Source organism: Amia ocellicauda, chromosome 17 (genome assembly GCF_036373705.1).
Source record: "Amia ocellicauda isolate fAmiCal2 chromosome 17, fAmiCal2.hap1, whole genome shotgun sequence".
In the NCBI taxonomy this organism is placed as follows: domain Eukaryota; kingdom Metazoa; phylum Chordata; class Actinopteri; order Amiiformes; family Amiidae; genus Amia; species Amia ocellicauda.
The window spans coordinates 9,961,220-9,975,334 of NC_089866.1; the positions used below are offsets into that span (position 1 = coordinate 9,961,220).

Genomic DNA, 14,115 nt, shown 5'->3' on the forward strand with positions numbered 1-14,115 from the left:
CGCTGCGCTTCCCGGCTGTCCTTGCGCCGCGCAGGGATCCGTCCGTCGTCGTGGTGATGGGAAACACTGCGGCTGAGCAAAGCGAAACTCCCAGCACCAGCCATTACACCTCTGAGAAACATACACAAAATACTGAAGTGTCGGGGTCTCAAAGACATCGTGGGGGCTTTAATGGGAAAAAATAAACATAACGGCGGATTGAAAAGAAACGTGGTAAACATTGTGCTGAATTTCACAGCTCGGTAAGTTTTCATTTGTGAAATCTGATTGTATAAGAACCTGGACGAATATTCTACAGGTGATATTTTACTTCATTTTCCGTTGGAGATTCGTATTATTATGCCCTGCCTAATACGTCATAACGCTTTTGAATGAAGCAGACAATCATGTGTGTGTGTGTGTAAGTATATGTATGTATGTATGTATGTATGTGTGTAGGCATTACAATGAACAGATTGATTTCCCTACAAAAAAGCATTTATGATTATAATGCCCTCGTCAGGGCTGTATAGTAATCAAATACCATTTGTACAAGCCTGACATAAACTTTAAGGCATTTGTGTCTGCTTCTGGCATATCAATCTTTTCAGTGCATCTCCCTGTGGAAAAGACTGAAAGTCCTGTCCAGGCAGAACCTTGTTCCTGTTTTCTATCTAAAAACATGAAGAGATTTTTTTTTGTTTTTAGGAAAGAGTGTTGTTGGACTGATAGAGCAGAGGTACAGAAGGAAATCATTTATGCATTTGTGTTAATCCCAGTTGCATGGGTCAGGCCGTCCTGATGTGTGCAACAGGGAGGAGTGGGATTTTCACCTCCAAACTGGCTCTGGAATTGTCTCTTTCACAAGGTGTCTTGATAGCTTATGGCTTTCCTGATAATGTCAATGGTAAAAACTCTAGAGTGTATACTGTATGTTTCAATCTGTGAGGGAGGCAGGTTATTTATCCATGTGTCTTTTCAGTGATGATGCAAGAAGCGCAGCACGCTTGTGATTACCAGAGGCAATGCTCTTATCAAAGCTTTAGAAGCTGAACCCAGAAGGATGAGAGGCTGGAATGGACCACTGAGCTCATCTCTAGGGTGTTTCCTCCTTCCAGCATTTCATTCCCGGTCTGCTGATTGAAGCCCAGTGTGACTGACCAGAGGCCTGCCCCCTTCCTATTGTGTAGGGATACATTTTAGTTAGTGACTTAATAAGAACTGGAATATACAGGTGATTTGACTTCTTATTCTAATCATCACCTCAATTAAATAAGTAAGAGCTGAGATGGAATCAAGAGCAGAACCCCCCTTGGGGCCCTCCAGGACTGGTCTTGCTTATCCCTGATTTATCAGTGTAGTGGCCCCTCCAGTCATACAAAAACAACAACAGAAATGTGTGATCGACAGTGAAGTGGGGTGTGATTGTTACAAGCTTCATAATGGCTGAGTCTCATCACAGCTCCTCTTCGGTTCGCCCAGTGAGTCCACTGTCACCGCCAGGTCACGGCGTTTGCAGAATGTAAACCAGCTAGGGGGCGGACATTGAAATTCCACAGGCGGTGACTGTGCTGCCCGTTTAGTCTCCTGCAAGTGTTACTGCTGTGCCCGAGGACTGTGCGCCATACCATGCATTATTCATGTCTGTTTAACTGTGGCCTGACTTTGATTTATTGGCTTGTGCCCCGGTGCGATCAGTGTGAGTAACTGCAGTCACCTTGAGTGTCGGGTTGACAGTTAGTTTCCTCTTGGGTTGGCCTCTGTGACATCATCAATAGGCTTGACTTTCACTCAGGGCTGTGTTCCCATTCACTGTGCTTGGGACCATATTCATAGCCCACTGAATCCTTATCCTGTTCTGTTTTTTTTTTTTTTTTTTTTGGTGTGTAATTTTTTTATCTTCCTTGTGTTTTTCTTGATATATCAGTTGTCAAATCTGTTAACAACACCTCGCCACGATGGGAGGAGTATTAACCAGCTTCTTTAACCTCTGGTAATTTATTTCCAGTCCCCCTGGCCAACCAATGACACCCCTGACTACTTGATCCTCTGTGGGCTTTGACTAATTGCCAGTGGGTGGCCATTAATCTGTAGCAATCAATACATATTCATTACACCAAAGCAAAAGTCAATAACCTTTGTGCATTTCCTTCTCTGCTCTGGCCTAGCTCCTCTTGACATGTCAGTACCCTCCTCCACCATGAGCAATGAAGACAGCACTGGCGCGGCTGACAGACTGGACAGTGAGCCCCTTCACATGCCAGGATCGTAAGTGGGTCTAGAGGCCCTACAGTTTTAAAAAGCCAGCGCTGTTGGGGTTGAAGTGTAATAATTTACCCGGTTCCAATTATTGCAGTACTGTGCAACATTCACTATGTCAAAACAGTCCAGCCTAATACCTTTTTCCAGTCATTCGTGTATTTCCAGTCTCTCTTGGCTGTCTCTCTAGAGGATTGCAGTAGAAGCTGGTCTTCTGTGAATCCTGGGCTTTCTCCTCACATCAGACTCAGTTCTAACAGCCATGATTTGTTGGAAATGTAAATAAACCTGATCATTTGATTAGATAAACATCTGAGTTCACTGTCCTTCAGCCATTAAAAAAAAACAAAAAAAAACCCTCTTTCCAGCTGTTTACTTGAAAATTTGTATTAGAAAGCTTGTAGAAATTAATAGTACATTTTTTAGGGGTGGATGATAAAAATCTTTGGGTGGAGTGGGGGGGGCTTGTTTTCTCTTAGCAGTGTTGCCCCACAGACAGGTGCCTGGTTTGTTGACCTGCTGTTTGTCCCCAGATCAGAGTCCGATTGCAGCAGAGCCCTGCTGAGAGGCCGGCCTTCCTGGCAGGAGATCAGTGCCCCTTACACAGAGCTAGACAGTGGGTTGCTCGTCACACACGTCAACCACACCCACGACCTGCTGGTAAAGGCCCGTCTCCACAGCAGAAAGACTACACCGCCCACATCAGATGCCCACACCCACCTCACAATTCATAACTACTGCTGTGATTGTGCTTTGGTTCTTCAGAAGGGAGCCTATCAGTGCAATTAGATGGTAAATCTTGGGTAGATTTCCCCTAGGAGTTTTGCACTTGTCACATGGTTTTTCCATAGTCCTCTAGTGGTTGCCAATGGATTAAACACACATCAGGAACATTGATCATAGTACATAATGTTATTCCCATGAGCTTGTGTGTTAAAGCACATTGCCGTCACTATGCTTTACTACACTGGCCCATGGGAATAACGTGATGTACTATGATCAATATTCCTGAAGCATGTTTACTGTAGTAGACCATGGTTTGCTCCCTGTCTAGTTTATTGAAGCACAGAGCAGGCTCGTTGAACCCAAAGGCAACAACAGACATGAACCCATCCAAATTCCAGTATTTTTAATTGGTGTTCTGTTTAAAGTGTCACGTCTCTCATTCTTTTCCTTTTCATACACTGCATGATTGTGTTAGGGCTGAATTTGTGGGTGCAATTTAAGGTACCCAAGGGCCCAAAATGTAAAAGTAAAACTGACTGGGTTTTATCTCCCGTGGAGAGAAAATCCACCTGGAGTTTGTTTTGATTTTTCATTTTCAACTTCTATTGTTGCTCAAGGTTACATGTATTTATTTTATTTTATTTGTTTCTGACTTCTGATTATTCCACCTTTGGTAAATGAAATGTAATTTGTGTGTGTGTGTGTGCGTGCGCGCGAGAGAGAGACGGAGAGATCGTGTTTTTGTTTCTCCTGGTTGACCTTCAGGTTCTTTTGTTGAGCCAATGTTCTTTCACAGAACCCCGAGCCACTGAAATTCTGCAACATTCAATTTGTCGCTTCTATTTAATGGAGTACCGACTGATATCACAGTGACACCACATAGCGGCACAGGCAGTGGCTCTGATAGGAATTTGTTTGCTGGGGTTTACGAATAATTGGAATACCGACAGGATAGAAAAGTGAAATAGCAAACCCTGTCTGAAACGCATAATTGAATCATGGGGAAAATAGTACAAGTGTAAATGAAGTGCGCGAATGCCAGGCAGCTACAAGGTATTGTCATTATCATTACTGGTCTGACGCTTAGATCCATGACTGAAAATAGATCTGTATTTGATTATATGTCTGATTATATTCAACACCAATAGACAATTCTCTGTTGAAGGGAAATCAAGGCAGTACAGCCCCCTGAGAGACTGTAACAGAAAGGCTATTGATCACCTACTGTCTCCTCTTCAACGGCAGAGAATCCAAGGACACCAAACCCCCAGCAGCGACAGGCAGACTTCTGAGGAGTGGCTTAGCAACCACAGTCTGGAGCGCACAGGGCTGACGCTCTCGCACCTCCTCGCTCAGAGCAAGAGCGTTACGTAAGTGTTCGCTCTCCAGAACTGTTGCCTCTGCCCAGGCTGCTTACACAAAGGCTGGCTTTGGTGGCGGGCTTCGCGTGGGCCTCCTGAAAGCCTCACACATTTATGCCTCACATAAATAAGCTTGCCATCCCCGCACCCCTCACTGTCTCGCTCTGCCCTGCTTCTGCTTTTAATAATTTGTCATTTTTCGTGGTGGGCGTTGGTAGCGAGATACAGCTCCTTTACTTCATAGGTTCATGCACTTTTTATTTTATTACTTTCTTGACGTGCTGACAGACATGAATGAAGAGTCAGTAGGAGTGGGGTCTAGTTCAGGAGAAGCAGCGTTAGAAGTGTTTTGAGATGCAGTTTTGAGTGATTCAGTGGAAGGAAGGCATTGTTTTTTTTCCATGGAAGTACGACCACCTGTTTCCCAGTGACCACTGTTCACACCCCTGTGTGGTGACCGCAGGGCCTCCAGAGAGGGTGTGAGGAAGCAGATGGAGCTGAGCAGTAGCATCGTCAGTGAGTTCGAGTCCAGGCTGTATGAGTGAGTATCCCCCCAAACGCCCCTCCCCTATCACACACACTGTGCCGTCTGTCTGGGTGGCTGTTGGGAACAACAGGCCGTCCTGCCTCCACAGCCGGAGAGCAGTAGCAGGCAGTCCCTCACCTGGAATGCTGAGCTGGCATGGCACGGCCTGGCAGGCTAGAATGTGGATTGTTTTTTTCAATCTAACTCTCTGATTCGAAGTTTAACGACATCCTCAATAAATGAACAAGAACCGAATTAGGTATTCTTTCATTTGTAATGGCAGCCCATGCGTAAAACATGTAATATTTTGATACATAATAAATTCACAATACAATATAAACATAGATACTCTGGTTAAGGGTGTCTGCTAAGAAATAATACTAAAGATTATTTTTTTAAGTAATTGAAGTCAGTTTCTCTATCATTCATCCTCTTTCTGTCTTTCATTTCCTTCATGTCTTTTTTACATTATTTTCTCATTTCCATTTCTCTCTTCCAATCCTACCTTTTTCTGTCGATCCTGCTTCCATCTGTCTTTCTTCCTTGCCTTTTCCTTTCTTTTTGTCAATTTTTTATTTCTTTCTCCATCTATCTCATACCTGCTGCACACACACTCACAAAGAGTGTCTCCTCCTCCTCCCCAGAATGCTCGAGCTGTACCACCGCAGGATGAGGTGGCTCCAGGAAGGGAGTCGCAAGGTAATTTAAATCTTTTCTCCAGCCTGATGGTGACAGTTTGGCTTCAGACATGAGAGCTCCTTTGCTGACACCTGTGGGGGTGTATAAGGCAGCGGAGAGCAGACACTACACCGAGAAATCTCACAGCTGTGTGAGAAACAAGTAGAGCTTTGCAGGATAGTTTTAAAACCAATAGGAGCCCGAATCATGTTCTCTCAATTTACATGCAGTGTTTTCAGTTTTTTTTTTTTTTTTTTACTCTGCTGATTCAGAGTACGGTTCATAAAATCTGAGCGCTGGCGGATGTACTTAAAGAGATAAGAATAAGCAAGTGTTGAGCGAGAGTGGAGCCACAGTGTGATAGGAGAGCAGTGTGTGGGTGTGTTTGGTGGGTGGCTTGGTTGATGCAGATGCGGGTTTAGGTGGGTGCAGGTGTGTGGGTGGGTGTAGGATGCCGCTAATAGGGTGATGTGACCAGGAAGTGTGGGTCCCTGTCCTCAACCAACGCTGACAGCCTGAGTGCTGCCAGTCTCCCTCTAGTGGACACAGGCCCAAATTGCCGCCCCCTCACTCAAGACCAGCTTTTACAGATGCTTTTGATACAGGAGGGTGGCTTGGTGTTGAATGGATGCTTAGAACACCTGGCAGGTACTTGCAACAGTGCCTTATATTTCAATGGCATCTGTCTGAAGTCCTCAGGCTGTTACTTACAGACCCTAGGTGCTATGGACTGGTTAACAATATTTTCAGGGTGGTGGGGTGGGCTTGTGTCTGCAGATATCTCATCAAATACTATACCTAGAAAGTTAAAATGTATTGACTTCTGTATTGTGGGTTTACTAGGCCATTCCAAGTCTTTTGACATGTTACTGTCACTGCCCATCGAGCTGTGCTATATTTGGCAGGTGTTCGGCCTGGTGAGGGGATCCAGAGTGGGGGTGCTTATTGATGCCTCGGATGCCAACTGTGAATCGGGGCGACTGCAAGACCTTCGGAGGAACCTCTTGGTAGGCAATGTTATATGTGCCAGGGCTGTATAATGATAGTGCTTCAGAAATGAAGTTTCTAAACTGCCTTCTAAGGTTTTATTTTGTTTCATTAGTCATCTTCTTGTCCTTGTACTGGTGTGAAAGTGGAATGATAGGACAACACAGCGTGGTAGTGCTGGAACATGTGACTGATTATTGATAATCCAATCTGTGTAGCAGCCGTTCCCAGAAGAGGAGGGTTGTCTGTATTCTCAAGCAGCAGCTTCAGTGCTTTGCTTTTCACACCTCTCCCACAGTGTCTCATAGATGAGCAGCTGTGCCACAAGAAGCAGCTGTACCTGCTCTCCTTCGGCACGGAGACCATGCTGCTGTGGGACAGCCCGAGAGACGTCAACCCCCGCAGGTGGGAAGAGATCGCCGTCTGTGTTTGATTGGGGAGTCCCGAGGAAACTGTAAGAGGGAGGCCCAAAGCCAGAACACCAGTATGACACTTCTGGACCCTTAAAGAGTCTGGGTCAGGGGTCTCCAACCCTGGTTCTGGAGAGCCCCAATCCAGTTAATCTTATAGGTCACCCTAAAAATCACCAATTTCGAAATACTAGGAACACATGGGAGTTATTAATCAATTAAGCAAATCAACCAAGGGTGCTCTTGCTCTGAGAGGCTGAAGGTATTCTGAAAATTGCTCCAATGGTTTCTAAATTACTGAATTTACCAAACCAAAGCTTCACTGATCAGAATGCAATACTTCCAGGTGAAGGGTGACCTCTAAAACCTGCTGGAAAGGGGCTCTCCAGGACCAGGGTTGGAGACCCCTGGTCTGGGTTCTTCAAACTCCCAGAATGCCTTGTGGGAACTCTGTTTCCGATTTCTCTGCTGTCCTGCAGTAACTGTGGGGAAGAATTATTTTCTATTCTACTTAATAAAAGAGCAGAGAACACAAGAAAGGGTACAAAAAGGCACAGGCTGTGATGCAGCACTTGGACCAATCTTGCCTAGGTGTTTTCCAATGCCTTAGCAGTAAAAAGCACCACTTTTTAGTTTAAACAAATACCTGATATTCTCACTGATGAAATTCTGGATTTCCCTGTAAGTGAAGAAAAGCATATATATATATAAAAAAAAGATCCTTGTTCACAGGTACAGTTAGAAGTAAAGGGTAAATAAAGATTAGCCTCAATCCAAACACAGGGGCAGCATTTAAAATATATAAATCCTGCATTGTTTCATTCATTCTTTCCTGCTTTCTCTTTTGCTTTCCAGCACTTTCAATCTGTCTGCTTTTCCTCTCTCCTCACCCCAGTCTCTAATGCGTCTTGGCAAATTGATTTTTTAAACATGAATGTCCTGTTTGTCAGATCGGTCATGCGTGTTTTGTGGGTGTGGGTGAGAACAGTCTCTGCCTTTGCTAAGTCTGTTTGTTCCCTGCCGGAGCCAGAGCGTAAGACGCAGAAGGCAGTGCTACGCCAGCGCCGAGCAGAAAGTACACAAAAAGCACACTGCAGCCTCGGTCTGTGTTGGGTATCTTGGCTTCTATAGAGATTCAAGGCAATTCCACCTTCACATCGAAAAATCCACTTCACACAACAGTTCAGCTCTCCTTTGCTTTACTGGGCTAGATTGTGCAGTAGGAGATGAAACCAATGACTGGGGTCTCAAAGATATTGCGTCCGCTTGTGTTGGTGCCGAATGGAGGCATACAGTGTTACAAAACAGTCCAACTCACCATGTGACTGTGAAGGAGAGTGATGGGCATATGGAGGTAGTGTGTGTCTTGCTGGCCTTTTAACGCCTGTTGAGAAGCAAGGGATGGGGCGATGTAGGAGGAGGGGACTCCCACAACGTTTTTTGCCTTTGCCAGATTTTATGCGCTTGTCAGGTCCAAGTTACATAACATATTTGAAGTTAAGGTACCATCTGGGATTTCTCATTGAGTCTTGTTGAATGTGTTTGTTGTTGTGTGATTGGTACAGCAGTGGTTCCCTATGCATGTGTGTGTGTCTTGCAGGCTGCAGGAGGCACAGCAGTGGGTGCAGCAACTGGGGGGCACTGGGGGCTGTAATCTCCTGAGTGCTCTGAAGAGGGGGCTGCCCTGCAGAGAGATCAACTCGCTGCTCATCATCCTCGGCTCCTGGTATTGACTGACAGGACTGGACACTGGCTGAGATTCCTGGTGTTAACTGACTGCAATGAACACTGACTGCATTGAACACTGACTGAGATTCTTGCTATGGACTCACTTGTCTGTTTATACTCACTGTCAGCTGATCAGTGCCCTTCTTCACTTTTGTGCTTTGACTAAGCCTTCCCTATTTTGTTATCATGGAAATATATATTTTTAAAGTGTCCACAGACATCTCATCTTCCATGCAAACTGCCAACTCTTGTCAGCTCTGTGAGGTTGTATACGCTGAGAAAATCCTTTCAGTAGGGATCTTATGACCTCTATATTTTGCCTTATTGGTAGGAAATCTGCTAATATGCGTGTTACTGATGGTGACAGTTGAACACCATTCATGAACTTGCCGTCTACCACAAACATCTTAACATCCCACACAAGGCAGAACCAAAGCCTGATTGTGTTTTGCGTTTGTGTACGTCTGCAGCCCTGACCAGACTGCAGATGTGCTGTCTGCCTACGTGGAGCAGTGCCTGCTGGGAAGGACCTTGCCCCTTCATGCTGTGGCCTACAACAGCAACACTCCCATGACGTGTGTAAGTAAATCATCGATTTGCAATGAAATACGAGACATACATTTCTGTGGAGAACATGGCATTTGTGTCACATTAGTAGAATTCAGGTAGCTGGAAGTACAGCTCTGCTCAGCTTGATGTTGGTTTATCAAACAGCTCACCTATTTGTGTAATTCCTCCTCACTGCAGGCAGCTGTGAAGGCACTGGCCCAGGCCTCCAAGGGACGCTTCCACTGCGGTGCGTCTGACAGACAGGTAACTGCTCTAAATCTGGAGTTCGAGGCTCATTTTCCACTGGCTCAAAGAGGAAGATTACCTCACATTACCCTCCAAATGACACAGACTGCCCTCCGGAGACCTTTACAACTTTCCTTCAATGGATTGGTCCTGCTGCCTTGTGTTGGTTGTGTTCCCTGTCTGGTATGGAAAGCCAGCCGGGTCAAACTATGCCGTAGTTATGAACTCATAACGTGCTTATCCACTCCCAATAATTCTAATGCGTACTTGTAAACAGTTAAGTCATTGTACTCTATAAAATTAGTCCAGTCTGTTTTGCAAATGTGTTGCACAGCAGCTGATCAAGTTTGATTGGATAAGCAGAACAGAAGTAAACAACTGTCAACATGTAGTGAACAGTATGTGTCCATTTTCAGTCTGAACATTGTGACTAGAGAAGGTGAGGGGGCAATGGGAGAATTGACCGAAGCACTGTCATCATAAATGCCCCTCTAATCTAAGCAAGACATATCCAGAATATCCATGGCTGGTTCTTTTAAGTCTCAGTGCCACTCTCTGCTCTCCATGGGATCGATAGGATTTGAATATCTGTGATGTTGATTTTCTGTCATGGGGTGGCTGTGAAGGAGGAGGGTGGGGGGGTGGAATTAGTTCAGTGCTATTGAATCTGCACCGGTTTGAAGGGGGCTGGTTAGTTTCCAGCTTCATCATTCGCTGCTCCGTCTGTAGAAATTGGTCGAGGGGGATTCCAGGGATATCAATCTGTGGAGCGCTGTGGGACGCATTAGTCAAGAGTCTGTGCTTTATTTATGTGACTTGAGGGGACAACTCAAAAACGAAGAGCATTTCAAATACGCTTTGTAATATTCAGTGAGTGCCTAGAGAGCTTTTACACTCCAGGATGTCATTAATGGGGAGGAGAGGCACCACCTTGCTACATCAAAGGATGTATTATCTAATCCCCCTTCACAGAACTGTCCTCAGTCTCCTTTTTAGCATCATTAAGCTGAAAGGTTATTTGTGCCCTTGCTTTCCATAGCTAAATAAACACATATGCAGATAGAAAGAGGAGTGAATGAATACGTAAATAAAAGGGCTCTAGTAACAGTGTGCTGCGAAGCATCCAAGGGCATCTCTGGTTGTCAGCAGTGGGCAGGGACCCAGGTCCATGTTGGGGAGGCTGCTGTGCCATGTCAGGTGGGCCTGTCTCCCTGTCATAAAGCCTTGGCCAGGTTCTCCATCCTGGGCTGGCAAAATGGGGAGGGGCTGGCAGAGACACCACCACCATGGTCACAGCAGCACTCACAATGTCTGTCTCCCCACCCCCCCCTCCCCCTCCCCCTCTCTCTCCTGGTGAGTCAGGGCGCCGCTCACAGTAGCAGCGACATTGATCTCTTGCGCAGAGAGGCCCAGAGAGCCGGGGATGTGCTGAACCAGATAAAGGAAATGCGTCAGGGCCTGATGGGAGACACGCTTATCTCCGTGACACAAGAGGTAACAGCCAGGAATGTGTCTTCCATTTATTTTGATTATCAGTTGTATTGATACAGAAACCGTCAGTTACAGAAAACAATTACATTCTAGGAATACAAACCACGCAAAAAATATGTACATTTTGTGATGATTCTGTTTAATCGTTGATGATGATTTATGTAGAATAATTGTTTATTTTTTTAAATTGATCTTAACGGTGATGTTTGCTGAAAAATGGTTCCAATGATCACATCAAACTCCTTTTAAAAATATAAAGACCGGTAGATACATGTATATTGTACATAGATAGCTTATACATGAACATTTAATTTGAACTAAGTTGAAATAAGTGTTGCCAGTCACAAATAAAATTTATTTCAGCTGAGCTCAAAGCAAACATGCATAGATGCTAAGGAGACACCAAAGTTCACCTACTTCAGCACCCCTGTCTGTAACAAGTCACACGCTGGTTTTATTGTGTGGCTAGATTTCAACAGAGCTGGACACATTGCCCCCTTCCTGCTTGCTTCCCAAACCACCCAATCACGACGGCCCGCTGAGCATCGAGATGTCAAACCACCTACCCAAAACTTCGGCTGATTGGCTGAAGAGCAACGGGCTGAAAGGTAAATGACGTTCACTGGAAGATCTACAGCGAGATGTCAAAGCCCAGAGTGTCTCAATGGCAGCTGCTGCATTGTCTCTCCTGTTACATCCAACTGACAGCCAAGAAGCTCTGCCTGTATCAGGTGCTGGCACCCAATGCTTATGCCCTGCTGGAGGAGTTTGTGCCCATTCTGAGGAAGACTGTGACCTCCACATTACACGAGGTGGGTGCCCCCGTATGTGTGTCTGTGGCACATTTCAAGTCAATGAGGCAGAGGGGTAGCAATAACCAACAATAGGTGCATGGTCAACAGAATCACTGCTCACACCGTAAAAATGGTCGATCATCAGAAAACATCTAAAGAACATTACATTGAACGGCTGGTCCATCATTTTTGTTAAATATTAATTTTTTTATAAAATGAGACTTGATCATTAGACCCATTTTCACTCTGCATTTCTTGTGAAATTGCCATTAGCCAATGCATCTGAAGAGGCACAGCTGCTTCATGAAGTGTCAATCAACTTCCCCAACACTGTATTACCCTACTTCTCAAAGTGAAGTGTTGGGAGTGCTTGTTTAATACAGCCCTTCCTTTTCTTAAAAATGGCTGAATCGATGGTTTAAAAAAAAAAAAAAAAACTTTCCACCAGATGCAATCCCCCCCAATTATTTTAATTTCAAACTTGTTTGCAAATGCTGGGCTTTGATTTTATTCGGATGAGTCCGCTGTTGTGCAGGCAATGTAAGTCTCGTCCAGCTTATTTCAAGACTCTGCGGGCAGTTCGGTTCAGTTAGCCTGTCCCTCTGTACTGAGGTAAGCAGCGAGTTTGTACCAATATTAGTACTGGCAGTTTTTAATGCATTCCTGACATAATTACACTCTTTACACTGTGTTTAAGTGGCCTGCCTGATCCTGACACACATCCCCCAGCCTCTCGGTGCTGAGTGTGTGAGTCATCCTGTTATTACCTCGGCACACAAAGAGCGATCTCCGGCACTGGACAAGAAAACTTCTCATGAGAAAATACCTCCTTCCTGTAACGCATGACACCCAACCTGCCATACAGAGTGGCACTGAGGCGTTTTTTTTTGTCTCTCTGATCGCTTTCCACTTCACTGCTTTCAGCACTGCGTGTGCCTCTTTTTATCTTGATAAATTAAAGTACCCCAACCCTCCTGTCTTTTTCTATTTCTGGGAATGTACAATAGTGATAATCGTCATCATCATTATAATAACAATAATGTCTCTGGTGCTCCCTAGAAAGCCATGGTGCAGTGTGAATGGCATGATGGAACAGTGAAGAATGTGCACGTGGACCCACCCATATTGTACAACTACCAGGTACTGCCTTCATTCTCCATGTTCAGTCAGCCTGCTTCTTCCAGCACACTTTGAGTAATTGGTGTTGTCAGTACATGGCTGATACACTCTCATCTGTGACTCTGAGGAATGCTAATTCTCTCTCTCGCTTTCTCACCCTCTCCCTGCCTTTCACCTCCCTCCTCTCCTCTTTCACCCCATACGATCCATATCTCATTCTCGACACATCACTTTGTTTTATATTCCTCTGCCCTCCCTCTCTACCTCATACGATCCAAATCTCATTCTTTCTCTTTCTGTCCCTCTTTCTGCATCTCTCCACTCCTCCCTGTGACTGTGCAGAAGCAGCTGGGCCGGGCCGTGCTGGCGCTGGAGCAGCGGGTGGAGTGGCTGACCAGTGGCAGCCGGCAGATCTGGGGCACTGTTTGTGAAAAAAGGCAAGGACCTGCTGCCGACTATTGGGGCACCAGTCCCCCTGAGTATCTGACCCCAGTCCCCTGTCCCTGTCCCACAGGCCAAATGTTTTGGATGCTAACCGGTTTAGATTGCCCGAGGGAAACATGTCAATCTCCTTGATTTTAAATACCGATGTACTGTACAACAGGGAGCACAGCTAGGCTTCTGAAAAGCTGCAGCATCTTCAGGCTGTCAGGAGTTCATTCCTCTGTCTAGTTCAGCTCATTATCGGCCTCCCTGGAATATTTTAACAACAAGGTGCTAATGATTCAGAGAGGCCTTTAACACAGTGCTGGATTCTGCCTCTCTGGGACCACAGTTTTGCACTCTTGCTATACAATGTGTGAAGCCTTTGGGCAATGTACTGTGTATAAATACCTATTAGAGTTTTTAAAGAGAGCATTAGGCATAGGATAGGATTCATGACAGTGATTGTCTCTAATATGTAGCATAGCTTTCCTGAATGGGGTAAGTGCACTGTGCATAGAGCATAAAACATTCAACAATGCCTCAATTTAGGCAGAGGTTCCAGGGTGGAGAAAACAAAACAAACCAAAAAAAAAAAAACTCAAATGTATATTCTTTCCAGGACTTTGATTGCAGATTTTATTTACTTTTTTCTTACCTTGATTGCTGCATGGGAGGAAGCATGACAGGAAGCACAAATGACAGCGCTGTGAATTAACAAAAATAAATCACAACGAACGTCTCAGACATTATAGTCGCACAGAGGGAACGGCGTAACTAACTATACATTTATTAATTTGTTTATTGAATTGCTTTAAATGGCTCTGCTCCTGCTCTCT

The 14,115-nt window shown here is 45.0% G+C and overlaps 1 protein-coding gene across 1 annotated transcript in view; it reads left to right on the forward strand.

Annotated features, from left to right (window-relative positions):
* vwa3a (von Willebrand factor A domain containing 3A) overlaps positions 1–14,115 on the forward strand; it is a 32,398-nt gene continuing 18,283 nt past the window's right edge. The window contains exons 1-16 of the mRNA XM_066689514.1: positions 1–242; positions 2,148–2,247; positions 2,772–2,898; positions 4,210–4,334; positions 4,789–4,866; positions 5,496–5,550; positions 6,435–6,536; positions 6,815–6,921; positions 8,527–8,652; positions 9,125–9,233; positions 9,402–9,467; positions 10,812–10,943; positions 11,410–11,548; positions 11,649–11,752; positions 12,794–12,874; positions 13,196–13,290. Coding sequence (XP_066545611.1) covers positions 2,159–2,247; positions 2,772–2,898; positions 4,210–4,334; positions 4,789–4,866; positions 5,496–5,550; positions 6,435–6,536; positions 6,815–6,921; positions 8,527–8,652; positions 9,125–9,233; positions 9,402–9,467; positions 10,812–10,943; positions 11,410–11,548; positions 11,649–11,752; positions 12,794–12,874; positions 13,196–13,290 — 1,535 coding nt within the window. The 5' untranslated portion in view covers positions 1–242; positions 2,148–2,158. The remainder of the gene's footprint in view (positions 243–2,147; positions 2,248–2,771; positions 2,899–4,209; positions 4,335–4,788; positions 4,867–5,495; positions 5,551–6,434; positions 6,537–6,814; positions 6,922–8,526; positions 8,653–9,124; positions 9,234–9,401; positions 9,468–10,811; positions 10,944–11,409; positions 11,549–11,648; positions 11,753–12,793; positions 12,875–13,195; positions 13,291–14,115) is intronic.